The sequence below is a fragment of the Macrosteles quadrilineatus genome, unplaced genomic scaffold, assembly GCF_028750875.1.
Source record: "Macrosteles quadrilineatus isolate MER2022 unplaced genomic scaffold, UCM_ALF_1.0 Scaffold_10__1_contigs__length_6754688, whole genome shotgun sequence".
In the NCBI taxonomy this organism is placed as follows: Eukaryota; Metazoa; Arthropoda; class Insecta; order Hemiptera; family Cicadellidae; genus Macrosteles; species Macrosteles quadrilineatus.
Genome location: NW_026542603.1, coordinates 5536817 through 5560317, shown reverse-complemented (window position 1 = coordinate 5560317; position 23501 = coordinate 5536817). Strand labels below are relative to the sequence as shown.

The 23501-nt window shown below is 32.9% G+C and overlaps 1 protein-coding gene across 1 annotated transcript in view; it reads right to left on the bottom strand.

The window, feature by feature from the left end:
• The window catches only part of LOC129004653 (uncharacterized), a 276975-nt gene extending 253677 nt beyond the window's left edge, over positions 1 to 23298 (bottom strand). The window contains exons 1-3 of the mRNA XM_054433204.1: positions 23233 to 23298; positions 6603 to 6636; positions 1707 to 2062 (exon numbers count right to left, since the gene is read on the bottom strand). Of these exons, the coding sequence (XP_054289179.1) occupies positions 1707 to 2062; positions 6603 to 6636; positions 23233 to 23289 (447 nt within the window). The 5' untranslated portion in view covers positions 23290 to 23298. The remainder of the gene's footprint in view (positions 1 to 1706; positions 2063 to 6602; positions 6637 to 23232) is intronic.
• Positions 23299 to 23501: the final 203 nt, after the last annotated feature.

Sequence of the window (23501 nt, the reverse complement as noted above, 5' to 3'; positions counted from 1 at the left end):
ACACCTGTTAATTTCTATTAATTATTATTATATGTTTATTTGTTATTCTATGTTTGTAAAAAGGTAAATAAAGTTAGTTGAGTTTGAGTTATGACATAAAACAGTGCATTCACTTAATTCTTAGTAAAATAGTACACTAACTAACACGCTTTAATTTGTTTGTACATATTTCAGAACTACACTAACCATTGTAGCTATTCATTATCTTTTATACTAGAACCAGTGCACAGTAGTTATGTTCTATGTCGTTGTTTAGCCGCTATTAAGTGTTAATGTTCTGTGTATTTGCTTTACTATATTTACCACTTCATTATTAATTATTCATTTAGCCTTCCACTAATTATTGATGTGTTGAACAATATGCATTTAAAAATTCTAACTTATGATACGACACCGCTACTAACACACTAACCTTAGAAATTGCTTCAAATCTTAGCATAACGCTTTTTAACCTTTGCTTAACCTTTGACTATTAACGCTTAACTAAGGCTTTGGGGATTCGTATTGGCTTTGGGAATTTTAATTCGCCGTGACGTTAGTCAGTTAAGCACCAACTTCTGTTTCCATTCTTCACCATTTCCTTGATTCGTGTGCTCTCGCTAATCGAGTGATCTGTGTGTTGTATGTGTTGTGTGTGTGCAGCTAACTGCTTTGGTTAGCTGTAGTTTGCTAAGTAGCTTTTTCTTCTTTCTCTATTACTTCGGGCACACCGGAAATAAGTTAGTTATAAGTTAGCTTTAACCTATTCCGGAAAACCCGGAAATAAGTTAGTTATTAGCTAGATTTAATCTATTCCGGAAAACCCGGAAATAAGTTATTTATAAGTTAGCTTTAATTACTTCGGGCACACCGGAAATAAGCTAGATTTAACCTATTCCGGAAAACCCGGAAATAAGTTATTTATAAGTTAGACCTAAGCTATCCCGGAAAATCTGGGAATAATTAAGTTAGTTTTTAGTTAGGCTTAATCTATTTGAAATAAGTCTTTGTGTGCTCAACCTCTGTCTGTGTGTGTGTGTGTGTGTGTGTCTCGTATATTACTCTTTCTGTTAACGATCCTTCCCCGCCCTACTCTGTATGTTCGTTTGCACCTTTCCATATTCCTACTCTCTCACGGGGCTCTGAACTAGTCTACTCGCCCAAAACGCATTGTATTATTTTAAATAATAAAGACGCATCTAAACTGATTCTGTTCGGTCCGTGGCGCACGGACGTAGGGTATTAAATTAAATAAATAATTAACACTCCACCGAGGAGGTTGTGAACAGAGTCGCGCACGAAGCTATAACTGCGAAACAAAATCTCGCCCTCCCTCTTTTATTCACTCGTTTCCTGGCGATGATGAGGCACGAATAAAGCCAAGAGGCATAACATTCCCGCCTGAGCCAGGAAAACGACTTTAGGAGACAAAAGCGGGAAACTCGACCAAAATTGACCCCCGGAATAACCCAGCTCGGCTAGGCTATCAGGGACGCGTAACGCCCCGACCCGACAAATTAACGAAACACACCCGGAAGCGGGTTACAAATAACTATAATTAGTTTAGTTATTTAACTTAGTAGCTAGGCTAAGAGTATTTTCTGTTAAGTAAATTACATTTCCCATGCAGCTAAATACTTTCAGATAAAAACTAAAGCGATCAACAGCTTGCGTCGGAGTGCAAACCAAGTCACATAATCTCTAGCATTAGTAAATGATCCACTTACCTTGGACCACTTGAAGAAGTCAACGTCTGGTCGTTTATCCCGGTTTACAGTTGGTTTCCGATCTTTGCCATTGCAACTGACACAAATATCATACCTGCACCATTCACTTATAGACCATGAGAATCCAATAGACAAATATTCCTTGCTCTTTCGTGTATTGAGGAAGGCGTAAAATTGTGAATCTATATTCAAGTACATATTAACAGTAACGATAGGGCCTTTCTTAGACGATGCGATCACAATAGAATCTGTAAACCTGTACAGTATGTAGGGTTCATCTTCCAAATGATTTGTAAAGATCTCGACAGGGCCTTTTTTTTCAATATCCCCAATGGCATCGAATGAAATTGTTTTTCCTGAAAATATGCATAAGATTAGGCATTATTTTATGTTAGGGGGAAATGAGAAGAGGTAGAATTTGTCATAATCATCAGTAGTAAACATATTTTACAAAAAAATTCTGTACATGTATTTTGTAATATCACTATCCAGATCATGTCCGGTTGAATTATACATATCAATTTAGTTTTAGCGAATTTCCCATATAGGGAATAAGCTATTACCGTAGTACTCATGGTAAGACCTGGACGCGGGACCGATTTTTTTCATTTTGAGGTCCCTAGAGGTCAAAAACATCATCTGTTCAAATTCATAAATATATATATATATATATATATAAACATATATATATATTATATACCTATATGTGTGTGTGTGTGTGTGTGTGTCCGTTAGCACGATAACTCAAGCAAAAATGATCCGATTTTGATGAAATTTGGTACAAACGTGTAAACCTACGTTTATTCGAATGAGTTCGCGATCCAGCATGATCGGACAATGGGAACAGGGGTTTACGGGGGGTTTTATGGGGTAAAAATAGGTTTTTCCCATTTTTGACCCAAAAATCATAAAATTTAGCAATTTCTTTCCAAACCATTTTGCAGAGCTTAAAAAAACTAATAATTTAGTATATTGAAGCGTTATTAAGCGCCTAATGGTTACGGAGAAAATTCCAAAAAATTGTAAATTTAAAATTCCCATGTTATTCTTATGGAGAATAAGTAAATTGTTGTAGTTTGCTTGTTTATGAACATATTTCGATCAAATTTGGAAAATGATTTTATTTCTTACTAACTATTAACGTTTTACAAAAAAAAAAACTGTTTTACCCTCTCTGATGCATCAAACCTAAGTACTAGTTAAACTAATTCTATTTAAATAGAGAATAAATGTTATATTTTTAAGTAGACATTTCAGTGTAGATCCAACCAGTCAAATGGAAATTCGCTTAGTCTGCAGGTTTGCTGCGGCGGGGGTATTATAATAATAATTATTATTTTATTTTTTTTTTGCTTCTATAATAAATGCAGTAGACAAATTTGCAGTATCAGCAGGCTTCTTTTAGTCTTCCTATTTTTCAAAAACATCTTTTCAAACAACAGGCCTACAACGGACTTTTTGATATATTTTCAACTTTTTACAATTGTTTGTCAATTTGTAACTAAAAGGATTAAGCCAGGTGCCAAATTTTGACTGAGCAAGCTTTCTAACATAGATAAAAATAAATTATGGTTTCAGCATACAGTGTGTAAATTAAGTATTGAACAAAATCATTTTTTTTACCAAAATAAATATAAATATTCTGTTTGTGGGATTGATTTTTAACAAAGAATCAGCAATTTTTTTACATAAAAAATACTTTTAACCCCCTTAACAAGGAGATGGATAAGGGGGCGATTTTTTAACCTCTATTGAGTGACCCCTCATTTCGAAAGAATTGTCAAAAGAAACACAATGTCACAAACCTGAGGTGGATATCTAACCTCTAGACAAAATGACAGGTATTCCAAAATTTGATTCATGTAAAAAAGCACCAATTTCACAAACAAATCTGTATTTTTTTCAACCGAAATAGATAAAAAATATTCCGCTTATGGCATTGATTGTTAACAAAGATTCCGCATTTCTTTACAACAAAAATATTGTTTAACCTCCTTAACAAGGTAGGGGGTATTTGTTGCGGTCGTCTTGAGTCATGATGCGTTGGTGGACGATAACATAAGCGGGGTTTTCATACTTTATGACGCAAAGTACGAATACTGGGAGATACAAATGACAAATCGTTTTATTATAATAACTAAACTTTGAGCAATTTCACAGAACTTTACATTTACGTTACAAAAGAGGGACAGGGATCTTCATTCTTGTTGTTTTTAATTTCAACTAACAGAATTAGTTCATTGTTTATCACATGGTGTTTTAAACATTAGAAAAAGTATAAAATCAATGCCATCTGTAGTATTTCTTTGTAGATAAAAGAAAGAAATACTATAACAAATCACAAAGATACTGAAGATTACAGAAAACAAGAAAGAAATACTATAACAAATTAAATACCCCCCGCCGCAGCAAACCTGCAGACTAAGCAAATTTCCATTTGACTGATTGGATTTACACTGAAATGTTGCTAAATTTTATGTTTTTTGGGTCAAAAATGGGAAAAAACTATTTTTACCCCATGAAAGCCCCCGTAAGCCCCCGTTCCCATGGTCCAATCATGCTGGATCGCGAACTCGTTCGAAAAAACGTAGGTTTACACGTTTGTACCAAATTTCATCAAAATCGGATCATTTTTGCTCGAGTTATCGCGCTCACGGACACACACACACACACACACACACACACACATATATATATATATATATATAAAATACATATATATATAATATAAATATATATATAAATAAATATATATATATATATATGCATTTGAACGGATGGTATTTTTATCCTCTAGGGTCCTCAAAACGACAAAAAATCGGTCCCACGTCCAGGTCTTACTATGAGTACTACGGTAATAGCTTATTCCCTTTATGGGAAATTCGCTAAAAGATACTGAAGATTACAGAACATACCCCCACCCGTGAACCACTAAGAGGGGGTCACCTTATAATCAAGTATTGAGAAAAAAATGTATTTTAGAAATGGACATATTTACAATAAACGGATGGTTAACAGTCTAACTTTTTTCATTATTCATCATTGATTGGAAGCGTTGAGACTTTAGTTATTTGTCTGGAGAGTGTTCCTGTTGAAGTTTTCAATAATTGTACAACTCGTACAAGACCATCTTGCTCTGGGGAGGTTGAAATGACAAGTCCCATTCGCCATGAAAGGGGAGGTTGGTTTGGTTCGTGCAATAGGACAAGATCTCCAGTTTTGATGTTACGTTGAGGAATTCTCCATTTCCCTTGTTGTTGCAACGTGTAGAGGTATTCTTGTTGCCATCTTTTCCTAAAACCTTTGGTTTAAGGCTTGACCGAACTTCCACCTTGACAATCGGTTTGTTGAAACATATTTCCAGTCAGATTCGGGAAGAGATAAAAGAGGTCCTCCAATCAGAAAATGGCCCGGAGTTAAGCAATCAATTTCGCTGGGGTCAGATGGTAGTGGAGTTAATGGGATGAACTCTGCAAGAGTGAATCTATTCACCTATGACTCTCCGAAGATGGTGTTTGACACTACGGAAAGTTCTCTCCCAAAGGCCACCTTGGTGCGGAGCAGCAGGGGGGTAAGAAATGATATTATTATTATTATTATTTTTTTTTTTTTTTTTTTTTTTAAAGAGGTTGGCGGCCTCTTTTAACCTTGCATTTGCCCGTCCACATAGACTAAGCGCCCGTGCGTGGATCGTTTACAGCAAAGCAAGGAGTGAGCCGGTACAGTACAAAGGTGAACTGTACTGATAAAATGTTATCAGCAGTGACCAGGATCCGAACCCACGACACTACTGCCTTGGGCCTTAAGTCCGCGACGCTACCGACTGAGCCACCGACTCACTAACTAAAAACGTAAAAAAACGTATTTAATGTTTTTTTTTCATGGAAAACTTACTAAGAGCTTCTTGAGTTTCTTTCTGAATAAAGAATTTCTTTAAAACCTTTTGAACTTCATTAGCAGCACCTACATAATTTGTTCCGCAGTCCGAGTGGATGTCGCTACACAACCCTCGTCGAGAGGCAAAACTCGTCAATGCTGGTAGGGCCCCGTACACACATGACGATTTCTCTGCGGAAACATTGTCTGCCGACTGTCTCCGGCGTGTTGCCTTTTGTCTCCAGTAAGTCGGCCGACAAATTTCGGTGTTTTTGGAGACAAAATACAGTGTTTTCTGTTGTCCGTTCGAACGGGAAACACGGAGGCAAGAGACAAAACTTTTGTCTAAAGTCTGCATAAGTGGACGTGTCTGGAGACAGGAGACTGGTAACAAGCCGAAGGTGTTCAACGTTCAGCCCATTTAGTTAGACTGTAAAGCGGTAATATTACGATTTTTGGGCGGTAATGAAATAGCTGGATGGAGTTTCTTGAAAGTTTTGGAATTCGTTGTTAATAATTTATATTATTATATGACATTTTATTGAATTGTACATCTCTTAAAGTTTAAAATCTTATTACCAACAAAGCCCAGCAAAATTTCCAAATCTTTAGAAGTTAACCTCGTTTCAAAGTTCCTAAATCCTCCACCTAATCTGAAGGTGTGATAGAATATTGTGACCATAGTACGAAACTTTCTCCAGAAAATGTTGGGTCCATCATCGTCTTTTCCTAGATTTATTAGGTCCATGGTTCAGAAAAATAAACCCCGCACAGGATATAACTACTGTGTGTCAACTGTCTTTCAACTGTCTGTCGACTGTCCGCGCATAGTCGGCAGACAGAGTTGGCTGACCATGTTCAGAACTGAAATCCGTAACAACATATAAATGGGCCTTGACGGAAAAACAAATAAAGATTGATAAAAAGTTATGATCGGGGTGCCTGGTCAAATTTTGTAAGTTTTTAGTGTTGATATATTGACAAGAGCATTTATTAATTTATATTATTTAGTAAACTCACCAGAAAGAAGTTTGTTGCAATTTCTGTCAGCCCCCTAAAACAACAGAGAGTATTTAACTCTTAAAATGAGCTTGTATTAACTTGAGTTTTAGCTTAAATAGAATAATTTACTCTTGCTATTAAAATGATCAGAACTGCATTGCACACCCACAACTCAGGATGCAAAAGCTTGTACTCTTATTGATTATGATTTTTCAAAAAAAGTTATGCATCAGAATCTAAAAAAAAAATGGTGGTAATGAATTTACTAATGCTGTAATAAAATGAATTTGATTGATAGCTCTGTATACAGTAGTTTGTATAAGTTAGAAAATACAGCGAATTGATGGATAAAATTAAATATCCTAGATATTTGAGTACAATTGAGGAAACAATAACTTTAAAAAGTCAAATTTGTAATATGTAATGATTTGAATTTTCTTACGAAAATAAATTTGAGGCATTAGTTAAGTTTTTGATTAGTTTTTTAAAATGTAAATATGATTTATATAACGGAAGGTTTTATCTCTTTTGTTGGTCAGAAGATAATGGTACATATTTTAGATTAAAACAAAACACTTATGGAACTTTTGATGACACCACATAACCAAAATCCATAACATAATTCATTGTCCTACTTCTGGATATTGATTTATATTAAAGGAATTATTTGTTTACCCTACAATATGCTTATCCTCCTTGACAAAGTTATTGTTTCATGACAACTGTCAAATCATCAGGTTCATCCTCATCTACGATTCGACTTAAGTTACATTTAAAATTGAAAACACAAAGAAATCTTTATGGTGATGATGTGGCAGTTGACACCTAACGTGTAGTTCGACCAGACGGATAAGGATATTGGAAAGTAACAAAGTAATTCTATTAAGCAAAATAACAATTGATAATTTTTTTACTAGGGAATGTATAACTGCTAGTAAAATACAAATGATTAATAAAATAACTAAAATAGAATAATTGCCATTCAATTTGAATTATTGGCAATGTACCTATTGAAGGAAAATGTTTTACTTTTAAAACATATACTTTTAAAATAAGATTAGAAATATTTACTATCACAAATATATGAAATGAAATGAAATGAAATGAAATGAAATGAAATGAAATGAAATGAAATGAAATGAAATGAAATGAAATGAAATGAAATGAAATGAAAATGAAATGAAATGAAATGAAAATGAAAATGAAATGAAATGAAATGAAATGAAAAACGTTTATTTATCCCAAAAATATAAACTAAAACAGAGAGTAGCTATACAACTAACAGTACAATATTTCTAAAATAAAATAAATTTGCCTTACTTATGGGATAGGCCTACATGGGCAGGTGCCTGTGCGTAGGCCTGGCTGTTATCAGTCTAAGCAAATTGAGGGCACACACTAAAATTGGGAAGGTTTTTAAGCCTTGTTAATTTAACTTGATCGTTTAGCGGATAAGAGAATGTCGGCGACGACAACCAAAGCCAGTGCAATCTAAGACAGGAGACATTGTGAGGGCGATGGGGTCGAAGGGTCAAGGTGTAATATTTCATTTCATTTCATTCATTATTTATTATTAAGTTTTTTTTATGTTAACTTCTATTCATACACCTAATAATCACTCCTCAGAAAGACTGTCCTAATATTCATTTTCCTAATTTATATAATTTATTAATATGTTCAATTAATCATCAATAATATTCATTTCATAGCCTATATTTTTTTTTTACAACGCCCACAACCTAATTATTTATTAAATATGTAAGAGAATTGCAATACATCAAAATTTCTTATAATATCATTTCAAAATTAGTCCTTAAGGAATCAAAATTTAAGTAGCAGTGAAAGTGATCCCATGTGTTCAACAATCAGTGATGTGAACATTGAAATTGAGAGAGAAGGAAGCCATTGAGAAGTTGAAATTGTTAGAAGAAGGACTCAAAATTTTACCTAAGTTAAATAAAATTCATTTATCAAGAAGACCAGTTTCAAGTTATATCACATAGTAGCCTAAACCTCAAGAGGACTCAACTCAATCATTATCTTCAAAATTAAGTATAAACTTTTCTTTAAACTCTTTTAAATTTTGTGCTAATTGGACTTACCTTTTGGACAACACCAAAATTAGATTTTCCATTGTTGAGATTGTGTAAGTTTAACACATTAATTAGGCCTATTTGGACACTATCAAATTTATTCATTCTTAGCATTCAAGCCAGCACGACACCCTAACCTGAGATAAACTTATATCACATCTAAATTATTTGAACCTTCAAGTTATTATTCAAATTTATCTTTTAACTTATTTCAATTTAATTTCAACCCCATACACCATTGTCAATCCTTTCATTGTAACGTCAAACCTTTTCTCATTGCATGTTAATTGTTCATTTGTTTAAATAAAACACCTTTTGTAATCCATATCTTTATTAACTTATTAACTTTAAACATTTATAGAATAGGCCTAGCCTAAATGAATATTGTAGGGTGAGTTTACAAAGGATTGTTTAGTCAGGGTCAAGTAAGGTTAGGTCTGATCAAAGTTTCGGCCTCTTCATTGGTAATCGTGTGCAGCAAAACAAGCATCAGTTTTTTGAATTTCTGTATTGAGGGTAAACTAAAAATGTGTTGAATATTATATTTTTGAATTAGATTTCGATATAGAATCTGAGCAACATAAAAACAGTTGGTAGTTAGAACTGACTTATGTAGCTGAGGGACAGATATTCCAACATTGTGTGAATATCTTGTGTAGTGTTGATGTGTGACTGCTGTAAGGATCGTGTTTGAGTTTTTGAATGTGTGACTAAGAAGAAACTGAATGAAAATATGTCTGACTGGTAATACTCCCGTCTCACGGAATAGCGCATCAGTGGAGTACCTTTTATTTTTTCTAAAAGCTACTTTCAAAATTGATCTTTGGACCACATTCAAGGGTTCCAAGGTGGTGTGATAGCATGCTCCCCAGCAGATAATACCAAATGAAATCAAGGATTGTACATAAGCGAAATAAGCTCTCTTTACGTCTTCCTCGTCCAAAATGACACTCAGTTGATTAAAAGCATATATGTATTTACGAATCCTTTTCTTTAAGAAATCTACATGCTCTGACCACCTCATTCGGTAGTCAAAATAAACACCTAAATATTTGTAATAATCTACTTTTTCAATGTATTCACAATTACAAGATATACTGTTATGGTCGCCGCAACCATGAATCTTCAAATTGTCTAGACTATAATCAGTGCTTGTACTGAGTGATATCGGAAGAAATTTAGTCGATTTCACATTAAGTGAGAGCACATTTTGATCTATCCATTTTTTTAGAAGTGAGAGGTCACGGAGAGCTTTAGACCTGACATCCTCCCAAGAACGACCCTTTAACAAAACTAATGTGTCGTCAGCAAATAAAAATAGTTCACCATCCAGGTTCAGTTTTGAAATGTTATTTATATATATTAGAAAAAGTATAGGCCCCAGAGTACTTCCCTGAATAACCCCATACTCAATTAAATTTGCATCACTATTCACACCACAAATGGAAACTACTTGATGTCTGTCAGATAAATAATTTTTGAACCAGGCGAGAGCAGTGCCTCTGACACCGATCTGTTCCAATTTTGCTATCAACAAGTTTCTGTTAATTGAGTCAAATGCTTTTTTTAAATCTAAGAAAATTAACATAGAACGATTGTTATTTGCCATTGAGTTATTTATAGATTTACATACTTCAAAAAGTGCATCAGAGATGTTTTTATCTTTTCTAAACCCAAATTGTGAATTAGATAATATATTGTTATTATGAAGGTACTCCACCAACTGCTCCTTGACAATACGCTCTAAAACCTTGGAAAACACGCTTAACAATGAGATTGGTCTAAAGTTGTTACAGTCTTTTGGATCACCTAAAATCCTAAATAAAGGAATTACTTTTGCAGTTTTGAATTGAGCCGGGAATATACCAGTCAGTAGAGATAGATTAATTATGTGTAGCAGCGGAATGTAAATTATGAGTGCGTTTTGTTTAAGTAAATCAGCCGAAACTTCGTCCAGACCCGGAGCTGAGCCACCGCGCAGCTCGGAGATGTGTCGTAGTACGTCTTGTGCAGAAACAGTTTGCAGTGTGAAAGTAGAGTCCAGTCTGTAGTCAGAGTCAACAACCACTGGGGTCCCACCCGCATCTATCTGCCTCGATAGATTTACTCCAACAGAAGCAAAGAAGTTATTAAAATCATCTGCTATCTCGTGTTTTGCGGCTTGAGTATCATGAGACATGCTGGGAATAAATTTATCAATTGGAAATGAATTTTTATTACGTGGCCTGCCAGCAAGATCATTGATCAGTCCCCAAAACAATTTTGGATTCCTATTGTTCTGGTAAAATCTTTCCCTGTAAAAATCTCGTTTGGCTCTTTTTAATAGATTGCATAGGCTTTGTCTGTAATTCCTATAATAAGTTTGTAGATAATCATTAAATGGTTCACGACGAGCGGCTTTACTTAATTTGTCTCTAGTACGTATTGATTTGACCAAACTGTCAGTAATCCATGGTTTAATTCTTTTACGTCTAGATGATCTTGAAGTTATAGTTTTTTTTGCATTTTGTAAAGCAAAATCTAGATTTTTGTAAAACATTTCACAGCACATATTGATATCTATACAGTTTAGGACAGGTCCCCAGTCGGTCTGAGAGAGATTTTGAGTGAGAAGGGTGTGATCAAGGTAAGTTTGAGAAGGTCCGGTTGCAGTGTGAATGTTAAGTGTGTGTGCGTGAGTGTATGCAGTGTCATGTATAGTGAGGGCGGTGGCATAGTGGTCGGTGAGGGGTGAGGCTAGTGTGCAGTACAGCAGCGCGCACAGCAGCCATGTCACAGTAACGCACAAATATGTGATCAATGCAGGAGGCAGTGTCCTGTGTAACTCTAGTCGGTCTGTCCACACACTGTACAAGTCCAGAACCAAGTAAACTGTTTAAGTAGAGGTCAATTAGTATATCCTTGTTCAAAAGGTTTAAATTCATGTCACCCATAAAAATGCACATTTTGTTTCTATCTATGTTCTGATAATAAGTCTCAAGTTCACTAGTGAATTGTACTGGATTGCTGTCGAATGTTCTGTAGAGTGCGAGTAAATTGAAGTTCTTGTTGCAGTACACAAAGTCCAGTGATAACCCATGAACGTCCCCCAGAGTGATTTGTCGTGGAGTCGCTGATAGTGATTTGTTAGTAAACACAATGATACCATCATTGCGGTTAAGTTGAGTGGTAGTCATGTGAGTGTCAAACCCGTCGATGTTCGCCCCCACCTCTCCCCCGCCAAGCCAGCACTCAGAAAAAATTATAACATCTAGACTGGTATTAAAAGAATCTAAGTAAACTAAAAACTCATCAAAATTTTTGGAAAAGCTTCTAATGTTATTGTGACAAATTTTCAGGCTCTTTAAATGATAATTAAAAACATTAATGTATTGATCTGTGGAATGTAGCTCAAGACAATGGAAGTCGCCGTCGCCGTCATCATCACAGTTATTAAATAATTGCATCGGCCAAGCCCCAGTCACCTGCCCAGTCATTGATACAACTATAACACTATACCACTAAAATCTAGCATGAGAATAAAATATTAAGTTGCTGTTTCAAAATAAAAAAACCTTATCAAAAACAAAACAAAACCTTCACTGTAATAAAAATTTACAAGTACAATGATAGATAACTTCAAAATTGAAAATATAGGAGAAAAAACTTATTAAAAGGAGCAAAATTACTTTAGTATAACAACTTCCACAATTTCAAAGATTTCAAAAACTGTACTATGGACTGAATTTATCTTGGAACATTTATAAACAATTTATAAACATTTATAAACATTTATAAACATTAAATAAACATATATATATGTTTATTTAAAATATAAACATGCATGGCCTCGCTAAGTTTACAAAACTTGTCGGCGAGGACTAATGGGTTCTAAAAAAATTATTAAGTTTACAGTATTTTTTTCTTTAGTTTTTTGTAAGTCCACAAAGAATTATGAGTTCTAAGGTGGTTTGTGACGGGCACTTATTTTATAACAGGAGTATTTTGGCAGCAAGAATTAACTCTAAACGCATTAAAAAGTAGTATAACAATGAACAATAACAATAACATATAAAGAAGTAGGAACGAAAATCTTATAACAAATGGCATTCTACCTAGATTGATGATTGCAACGTTTCGTTGTCTTTGGATTTTTGAGTATATGTTGTGTGGTACTGGTAGTGGAGTGAGTGACAGTGTCTTTCAGGCTTATGGAATAAAAGAGTTGCTCGTTTCGTTTTTGTTGGTTGAACATAACCTCGCACTAAAAATGGACGCTTTTCATAAGCAGAATGAATAAAATTGCTAAAATCCGTTCTTTTATCTATTTTTACCTAAAAAATGAGTTTTTTGTGAACTGTGGCCTTAATCTTGTGGAGTTGGTGTGTGTTTTAGAGTGTTGTAATAGTGTCAGCTAACAAAGTTGCATGCAGTCCATTGTAAGGTTTGTCCTAGGCTAGTGTAAGAAACAAATTTATGTGTATGTAAAAGTGTCTATGTTTGTGTATGCTGTGTTATATTTAGTTAAATGCCACTTTGGCCTAGAATCATATTTTTATGCTGGGGGATTTAAGTGAAGTCTGTCTCACTGCTTGTAAATCCTTCATAGACTGCTTTATTGTAGGCATTATGATTCTAAACTAGTGTACATGTTGCTCGAAATCGAGTAATTGCAAATAAGTAAAGAAAGTAGTTACAGTATTTAAAAACCAATAACTTATTAAAAAATTAAAAAGTCATAATTTCCGATGAGTTTAAGAGACTCAACTCATAGATTACGTACCTAACAGTATCATATAATCAAAATGTTTTTGTAAATATTTTATTATTTTATCTGGTTTTTAGCGTATTCTACGAATCTTTCCAACTTATAGCCGCATTAGGTTGTCCATGATGATCTTCGTCAATGATAATGTAGTCTGCATGGTACTACCATTGACTACTACCCATTGTCGCCAGTACGTTTACAAATTTCATTCATTTTTTATAGTGATAACGTTTTATTTACATTACTTAAGAACTGCTTGATTTTCTGCATAACCTCTCTGTCACAGTTTTATTTGCTTCAATTGGCATTTATTTGGCTAGTTACTGTTATACCTGAAAAAATGCAGAATTGAATGGCCTAATGTTGTTTAAATGGTTTTTTTGTTTCCCTTAAATGTGAATAAAGCAAATCCTTCAGTGAAAGTTTTATTACGGTTTCTTGGATATAGTCATATTATTTTAAAATCACCTGGCTTTTATCAAAACATATATTTAATGTCCTTGCCGTACAGATTAATACAGCCTTAGAGTGTTTTCCTTTGCCAATCATCATAAAGTTAAATCCACCTCTTCAATTCATTTTTCTTTTTTGGTCAAATATATCAAATTGCCCAGGCTCTCTCGATTTTTTACACTGTAATATGTACGAATGTAAATTAAAGTAGTAAATATTTAATTCAAACAAAATCAGTAAATTTACTCAATGCGTTTCGTTGAATTGAAAAATAAATAACAGAAATTAAATTATACAGCTGATCAAAATGTAAACAATTATGTTCTCCATAAGGATAACATAGGAACTTTCAAAGCCACTGGGGCAGAGCCCAAGGGACTTTTTCAAAAATGTAAGGCCAGTTTGCAAATCTACGCGACACGCTCTTTCCAATGAGACGTCAATGGATAAAATCTGTTAAGAAATGGCGGAGGAGTTCAACCGACAAAGTTTCATGTAGCGTATTAATTATATAGATACCTTATATCCTTGTTGGTAGCCTATTAAATAGATATGGCAATAAATACTTTACCAGTCTCTGCCCATATTAAGTATTGGGTATCGGCGGTCTGTATTTTATAGTACTCCTCGTATCTACTGGTCTTTGAGTTTTGGTTTTATTCGCACTCTGTCCATGATATTGAATTAAAAAAATATTGTATGTGAAAATTCCCTTTGGAGTAGGTAAGTAATTAACCTATAAAATATTTAGTATGAATGTGGTTAATATCGTATATTCTAAGGTCCAATGCCCTTAAACATATTTTCTGTAGGCTAATTATTTATTTAAAGTGGCTATTTCCCTACACATTTATGCCATATCTCATTACTGATTCAAATAATGATTTGTAAACAGCGTGTTTTACCTCTGTTGTAATTTTGTTATCTAGATTGTACATCAGTCCTGTAGGTACATGAGTCTAGTTTTTTACTAAGCATGGCTACATGCTATTTCGAAGTCAGTTTATTATCAACTGTACGGCCTAAATAGTTTGTGCTATCAGTGACTTTAATGTAACTGCAATTGCATTCTGTTAAACCTTGTAAACATTCACAATCATGGTACTTTATCATGACATTCCTATCTAGTTTAATATTTCTGGGGCGAAAGTGCAAGATACAATTTTTTTGCTCATATTATAACTAAACCATTGTCATGTGTTCATACTTGTCTGTGTACTTAACTCGTCTGTTAAGTAGGTTAAAATCGTCTTGTAAGTTTTCACTGCAGTTTTAAAGTTTTATGTCCTGAGAATATAAGGATGTCATCAGTCAGAATAGAATAGTCATTTATTCAGTCTTTAAACAATACATTATTGTAATTGACATCGTCATTATTATTGTAAAAAGATATAAGATACAATTCTTATAATTAATAAAATTTGACATAACAATTCCAAAATATAGGCTGCCCTTAGTTTAACATTTAACAGGTTTAAAATATTTTTAAAAAATAGGCAAACTTAACAAACTTAAATTATGAATAATAGTGGGTCTTTCTTAAAAAGGCTAATGGTTATCACAGGTGTACAACTAACATAGAGGGACGACATTTCTAACATTATCACAGATGGAATATGGTAAAAAACATACAAAATAGTGAACATGAAATATATGAAAATTAATTACAGTAATAAAAATCCTAGCCTAACTTAAAAACATTTAACATTAGCCAAAAATGAGATCACATTCAAAAAATTCCTCAATTTTGTAAAATGGGTGAGATGAAAGCCACATAATTAATTTTTTTTAAAGACACTTAACGGCAAGGACTTGACTTGGGGATGAAGCTTATTAAATAATTTAATACCTAAAACAAAATGACTGTTTGCAGTTTTCTGTAGCCTACAGTGAGGTACATCAACTAGACCCCTATTCCTTGTGTTATAACCATGAATGTCTTGGCGCAAATCATACTCTTTTTCCTTTTTCTTGACATTAATCAGACAATGCAGGATAAAAACATTAATGACACCAGGTTGTTACACCAGCAGTTAATATGCCAGTGCCCACAAATAACGGTTTACAATGTGCTCTTCGGCGAGATCTAGTTATGATTCTCACAGCCTTCTTTTGAATTAACAATACATTATTTACATGGGTACTATTACCCCATAACAAAACACCATAACTTAAAATTGAGTGAAAAAAAACATAATACACAGACTTTAAATAATTCTGAAGCAGACTAGAGCTAAGACATTTAAGAAGATAAATAAACTTAGACAACTTACCACTAATGAAATCAATGTGTTGAGACCAGGTCAGACAGTTGTCAATCACTAAACCTAAAATTTTTATGTCATTTGGTTCATTGTAATCCTCGACTCTATTTATAGTCTGACAGAGTAAGTGTTGAGTTTTATTCTCATTAATAATCAAACCATTGCACTAAACCATTGCTTGGCTTCTAAAATAGTATTTTTGGCAATATTAGACAAGACATTTGTATCATTGCTTGTACTAAGAAAGGTTGTGTCGTCTGCAAACATTGTAGTTGAAGAAAGGGACACATTGGCAGGTAGGTCATTAATTGATAAAAGGAATAATAAAGGCCCCAAAATAGAACCCTGTGGTACTCCCATTATTGCATCCAGACATCTTGAACGATCACCCTTCAACTCAACAAACTGAGATCTTCCATGCAAGTATGATTCAAAAAACTTTAAACACGAACCCTTAATGCCGTAAAAACTTAATTTATCTAATAACACTGAGTGATCCACAAGATCGAATGCCTTGCTCAGATCACAAGCAGTAATCTGAGCAAAGCTCCCGTCTTCAAAAGCTTTAATAATTCTTAATTAATAATAATAAACTTAATAATTAATAAGTCAGTAGGGCCTATATGCCAATATATCACAGTTGGTTATCCTATTAAGTAGATCATTTAGGTCAATAATTAAAAGTATTAGTCCAATTTGGCTCCCTTGAGGGAGGCACAACATATTATTTTATCTCCTTTTCCTCGCTAAATTCATTCATAACTTTCACTACAAATTTTCTGTTTGTAAGGTACCTATTAAGTAATGTCAAGTAGGGGCCCCTCACACCTAGTTTTTGAAGAGGTAAGACTCGATGATATCGAAGGCCTTAGAAAAATCAATAAATAAGCCTAATTTATGGCAGGGTATTATTAAAAACACTATTTACAGTACAGTATTTGAAAATTCTTTTAGAGCGTGCTCTGTACTGCAATTCTTTCTAAAGCCAAATTGTTTGCTACTCAAAAAGTTATTGTTTTCTATGTATCTGTAAAGGTAGTTTAATAACTATTTCTCAATGATCTTTTTCGAAGGATGGAAACATTGCTATTGTACGGTAGTTTGGAATTCATTCTTGTTTTTACTCTTATAAATAGGTCTAATTACTGATGTATTTAAACAATCTAGAAATGATTTTTGTAAAATTGAGAGTTTAATTAGTTTTTGATAGTGGTTCTGATATGTTTTCAGCTACTAACTTGATGTCATTCATTCGGATACCTTCAATACCTGGTGATGTTTCAGAAGCCGTACTTTTAATTCTGGCGTTGATTTTTTTTGTAGCAGGTGGTATATATTGGCTTTTTGGGGATTCCCTTTCAAACTCTGGCTGTGGTATTAAGCTGTACTTGCAGTACAATATTGTGTTTAATGTTATCCATTCCATCAATAAAATACTAAGCTCAACACTACTAAAAAAGCTAAAATACTACTCACAATATCATTTTAGCTTAATATCTTTTCAATGTCATTTTTTACCGTATCATCGATACAGTTTTTTTTTCTATCTGCTTAACAGCCTGCTTATATTTTCCCATATATTCCTTGTACTTTTACTGTTTTCTACAAATAATGTTTTGTAGTAGTTATTTTTTGTGTTTCTAATTTGGTTACCAAACTTCCATAGCCTAAAAATTCTGTCTCTTTCCTTTATCCGGTCTAAAGTCTTATTATCCATCCATTCCTTTCACTTGTTTTCTCTGTGAGTGCTTCACTGCCCAGTGTGCCACCTGAGGTGGTAAATTAAGTGGTTCTGTCTCGATATGTGTTTATACTTTAAGACTAACTCTTCAAAACCTTTGATTACATCTTCATAATTTTTAACATTCCAGTTTTCCTGTTTTAGTTTGCTTTCTAAAAGTGTCTAATTTAATCTGGGTTTTTCTACCTGTGTGTCTCTTTTTCCTCCTCCTGTCTAATCTATCTTTGCTACAATTGGGTAAGGATCTGAAATATTTTGTTTTTATTGAGCCTGTATGTATTTTTTCTAAGGGGTTTCTGAGTCTGTTATAAATATGGTCTATGCATTGTATATTTAGCCTTATATCCTCTCTAGTATTGTCCCAGATACCTCTATCTAGATCCCATGACATCAGCATAGTCTCATATTCTTAAACGTACACATTGGTTTTATTATTAAAATTTATATTTAGATCCCCAAATAGAATACAGATTTAGCGAATTTCCCATATTGGGAATAAACTATTACCAAAGTACTCATGGTAAGACCTGGACCCGGGATTTACTTTTTCCTTTTAAGTCCCTAATGGACAAAAACAACATCCGTTCAAATTCATATGTATACATATATATGTGCGGGTGTCCGTTAGCACGATAACTCTAACAAAAATGAACTGATTTAGATGAAATTTGGTATAAAGGTGTAAACCTAAATTTACTTGAACGAGTTTGAGAACAAGCATGATCGGACTATGGGAACGGGTGTTTATGGGGTGTTTATGTTTTTTTACTAACATAAAATTTAGCAATTTCTTTCCAAACCATTTTATAGAGCTTAAAAACAAATAATTTAGTATATTGAATCGTTATTACACGCCTAATGGTTGCGGGGATAATAAAAAACATTTATTTGAAAATTCTCATCCTTATGGAGAATAAGTATAACAATTAATTGTAAACTGTTGTAGTTTGCTAGTTTATGGACATATTTTGATCACATTTGGAAAATGCATAATTTTCTTACTAAACTATTAACATAATAATTTATTTTTGTAACAAAAATACAACCGACTTCAAATGCTCCAAAAATAATGAAATAATTTTAATAAAGTAAACTTTTCTATTAGTCTAGCTCACGTATTGTAAGTCGGCGCGGCTTTGTGATGATTTTTGATACAAAAATCAAAGAGGATGTGCACATTGCAGGCCACCAGCACTAAAAAATCTCTTAAAAGTAGAAAATTGGTTGTTATCACATATATTACCTTTGAAAAATACGTATAGATTGGTTCAGCTAAAAGTGGTTTTAGGGGTAGGTGGTTTTGTTTGCTCAAGATGTAGTCGAAATTGCAAATCAGCTTCCCATTTCAGAAGCAGGCATAATATTTTTGGCAGTGAAAAATATTAATAAACATTCCACATCTACAAATGCATGTTTGGTAATTAAAATATTTAACACTTTTAAGGCGATTGACGATTATTCAATCTCACACCTCTTATGTCGTTTAAGGAATAATTGCATCTAATTTATATTTGGACCTCTTTTACAAATGCTTTGGTTTTCACAATACACCTTAAATTGTCAATATCATACAGCTATTCACTTTGTTTTTATAAATCAGAACATTCAATACTCAAAACAGAATCATACACAAATCAGGTCAAACGTTTAAATACCTTTTCATAGTAACCAAAACAAAATGCATTTTTTAAATGCAACTTATTTAGGCTCCATGACAAGAAATAGTTTATTAATCAATATGAAGCAACTGGTTTATGAAGAAACTTGCTGTAGCTTCATTTAAATGGTTTTAACTAACAGCTGTAGGAATGTTATTATTATTTATTCCCTTCTCTGCAAAAATACAAACAAAATAAATGTTTAATATTTGAGGTTTTCAGCATTTTTCACCAAACAAATATTTTTCTTGTATATGGTACCAAATAGAAAATCTCCTAGTTATTTTGGTGGTGGAATCACGCTGATCGGTAAAAGAATCACAGAGAAATTAGTGAACATACATAGAAAAAAAAACATCGCCACAGAGAACCTCCTCCTTTTGTTGGTAGTGGAGAAATCGGTTAAAAAACACTTTTACCCTCCCTGTTGCTGCAAACTTAAGTACTCGTTAAACTAATTCTATTTAAATAGGGAATCAATGTGATATTTTACGGTGGCATTTTGTTATAAATTCAAATGGAAATTAGCTTGGTCTACCTACAGGTTTGCTGCGGCGGGGTGTTTGTAATTGTCATAATTCCTCCTATTTTTGCATTAATCTCTATAATTGCTTTCGGAAGGGAAAACCACTACAGATGGAAGGGGATCTGTAACTCATGAATGAGGTACTGTATATCATTAATACGCTACATGAAACTTTGTGAATAATAAGACTTTTTGTTTTAAGATTTAACCCCACATTATATATACCAAAATGTTCGTCTAGGTGTGTAGACTTGCAAACTGACCTTACCTTTATAAAAGTAGCTTTTAATGTTCCCGTGTTATCCTTATGACGAACACCATTTGTTTACATTATCAGCTGGTACAACATTGCATCAAAATCGGACAAAAAGTAGTCAAGTTATCGCGTTCACGGACATATATATTAAGGCAATTGAACGTGTTTTTAGCCTCTATTGACATAAAAATGAAAAATTATACCGGTCCCAACTCCAGGTCAACGTGCCACCTATGGTAATAGCTACTTCCCAATAAGGAAATTCGTTAAAAGCGAGAAAACCTAGAAAACTGTATATACTAAAAAAAATTGAGTTAACACCGTGCTGCATTTCTTGAGGAATCATTGACAGAGCCGATTCGCTAACTATGAAAACATAGAAAAGTTATTGAAAACCACCAAGTGGAAGTAAAAGAAATTATGTTTATTTTAGAATCGTTATGAAAAGTAATTATGGATCATTATTATGGACAACCTAATGTGGCTATGAGTGGGAAACATATGTAAAAACATTAATACCCCCACCGCAGCAAACCTGCAGACTAAGCGAATTTCCATTTGACTGATTGGATTTACACTGAAATGTCTACTTAAAAATATAACATTTATTCTTGATTTACATAGAATTAGTTTAAGAAGTACTTAGGTTTGCTGCATCAGGGAGGGTAAAACAGTTTTTTTTTTTGTAAAATGTGAATAGTTAGTAAGAAATAAATACATTTTCCAAATTCGATCAAAATATGTTCACAAACAAGCAAACTACAACAGTTTACTTATTCTCCATAAGAATAACATGGATATTTTAAATTTGCAATTTTTTGGAATTTTCTACGTAAACATTAGGCGCATAATAACGCTTCAATATACTAAATTATTTGTTTTTTTAAGCTCTACAAAATGGTTTGGAAAGAAATTGCTAAATTTTATGTTTTTTGGGTCAAAAATGGGAAAAACCTATTTTTACCCCATAAAACGCCCCGTAAACCCCTGTTCCCATGGTCCGATCATGCTGGATCGCGAACTCGTTCAAATAAACGTACGTTTACACGTTTATACCAAATTTCATCAAAATCGGATCATTTTTGCTCGAGTTATCGTGCTGACGGACACACACACACACATATATATTATTTAAAATATATATTAGTAAAATTATTTATTAAAATATTTACTGACTATAAACTTATAAAATAAAATGAAATAAAATAATTTATAAACTTTTGAATAATTTATTTATAATTTATAATTTATTTATAATTTATTAATTTATAATTTATTTATTTGAATAATTTATATTTATATATATATATATATATATATATATATATATATTTATATAAAGATTAAACATTAATAAACTTAGTACCCAAGTAAAATTATTTATTAAAATATTTACTGACTATAGTTTCGGCTCTAAGGCCATTTTCAAAAGTTTATAAATTATTTTATTTCATTTTATTTTATAAGTTTATAGTCAGTAAATATTTTAATAAATAATTTTACTTAGGTACTAAGTTTATTAATGTTTAATCTTTATTTATATAGAGTAGCCCTATTTTTCTTTTTTTCATATATATAAAAATATATATATATATGTATATGAATTTGAACGGATGGTGTTTTTGGCCTCTAGGGACCTCAAAACGAAAAAAAATCGGTCCCGCGTCCAGGTCTTACCATGAGTACTACGGTAATAGCTTATTCCCTATATGGGAAATTCGCTAAAAAACAAGATCAGCTTTAAAAAATTATAAGATATTTACAAATAATGTTGATTATATCAAACTGTTATGTACATCGTTTTTCCATAATCTATGGGTCAATCCTTTTAAAGTCTCTTTTCTATATTTTCTATCTGAGTTTGCAAATTGGCCCTTTCAATGATTGCTCAGGAAATGCAGCACACTCATTTTTCTTTTAAGTATATACAGCTTTCCAGGATTTCTCGCTTGAGATACGGCAAAATGGTAGAAATTCTGGCACATTACGTGAGAATCAAATTTTGATTATAAACAATATTACAACAAAAAAAATCAAAAAGTCCCAAAAAAATTAACATTATTTTTTATGAATAAAAAGTTACCACGAACATTTTCAAAATCCACCCTTTTTACATTTTCCCACACCTCTAAATTTCCAAAAAGTCCATAAAATTGTTTAAAATGCTAATATCTCGAAAATGGCTTAAATACGGCAAAACGGTTAAAGTTCTGGCACACTATGTGGGTACAAACTTTTTATTATAAACAATATTATAACGTAAAAAAATCAAAAGCTCAAAACAATTTTTAACATTTTTTTATGTGTACAAATAACAATTACCACGAACAATTTTAAAGTCTAGACTTTTTGACACTTTTCCAAACCTCAAAATTATCTAAGTCCATAAAACTGTTTAAAAATGCTTATATCTCTAAAACGGCTTGAGATACTGTATCCGAACGGTATAAATTCTGGCACACTACGTGGGTATCAACTTTTGATTATAAACAATAATACAACATAAAAAATTAAAAGATCAAAAATTTAACATTATTTTACATGGGTTTGTAGGTGAGTGAAAAGTGTTGGTTAAAAAAAATATATGTGGATTTGAAATGTTTATGGAGTTGGACATTTGTATTGGATGTATAGGCAAAGATCAGGAATTTTGAAAAATTGGCTAAAAATGATCCCCGTGTTATTCTTATGGGAAAAAACGTCCCAAGTCATGTCTCTTTCTCCTATTGCCCCCACTATCAGGATTGATTACTTTTCTGTATTACTGTAGTCAGTTTTATATTGTTTAAACTTGATTAAAGACACCAATTAAGGCTTGGACAGCTGGTACTTTCATTTTAAGAAACGTATTTTTTGAAGCTAAATTATAATACATCCAACACATCAATTTTTCTAAGTATTTGGACTTACCACTAATAAAAATAGTGTCAGCGATATTGCCAGCAGGAGCAGCGATGTAGACATCATCTTCGCCTGGCTCCAACTGAACAGTTTCACAAAACCATCTGGCAATTAATTCGCTTCTGACTTAACAGCCAATATTACGACTAAACCATCAATCTTCAACGTTTTTAGCGTGTTCATCACTTGAGTTACAAGTTTTATGCAAAATTCAAAACTGAGCAACCAAACAAATGAATATTCTAAATTCATGAATTATTTTTCTTCTTCGTCTGTTT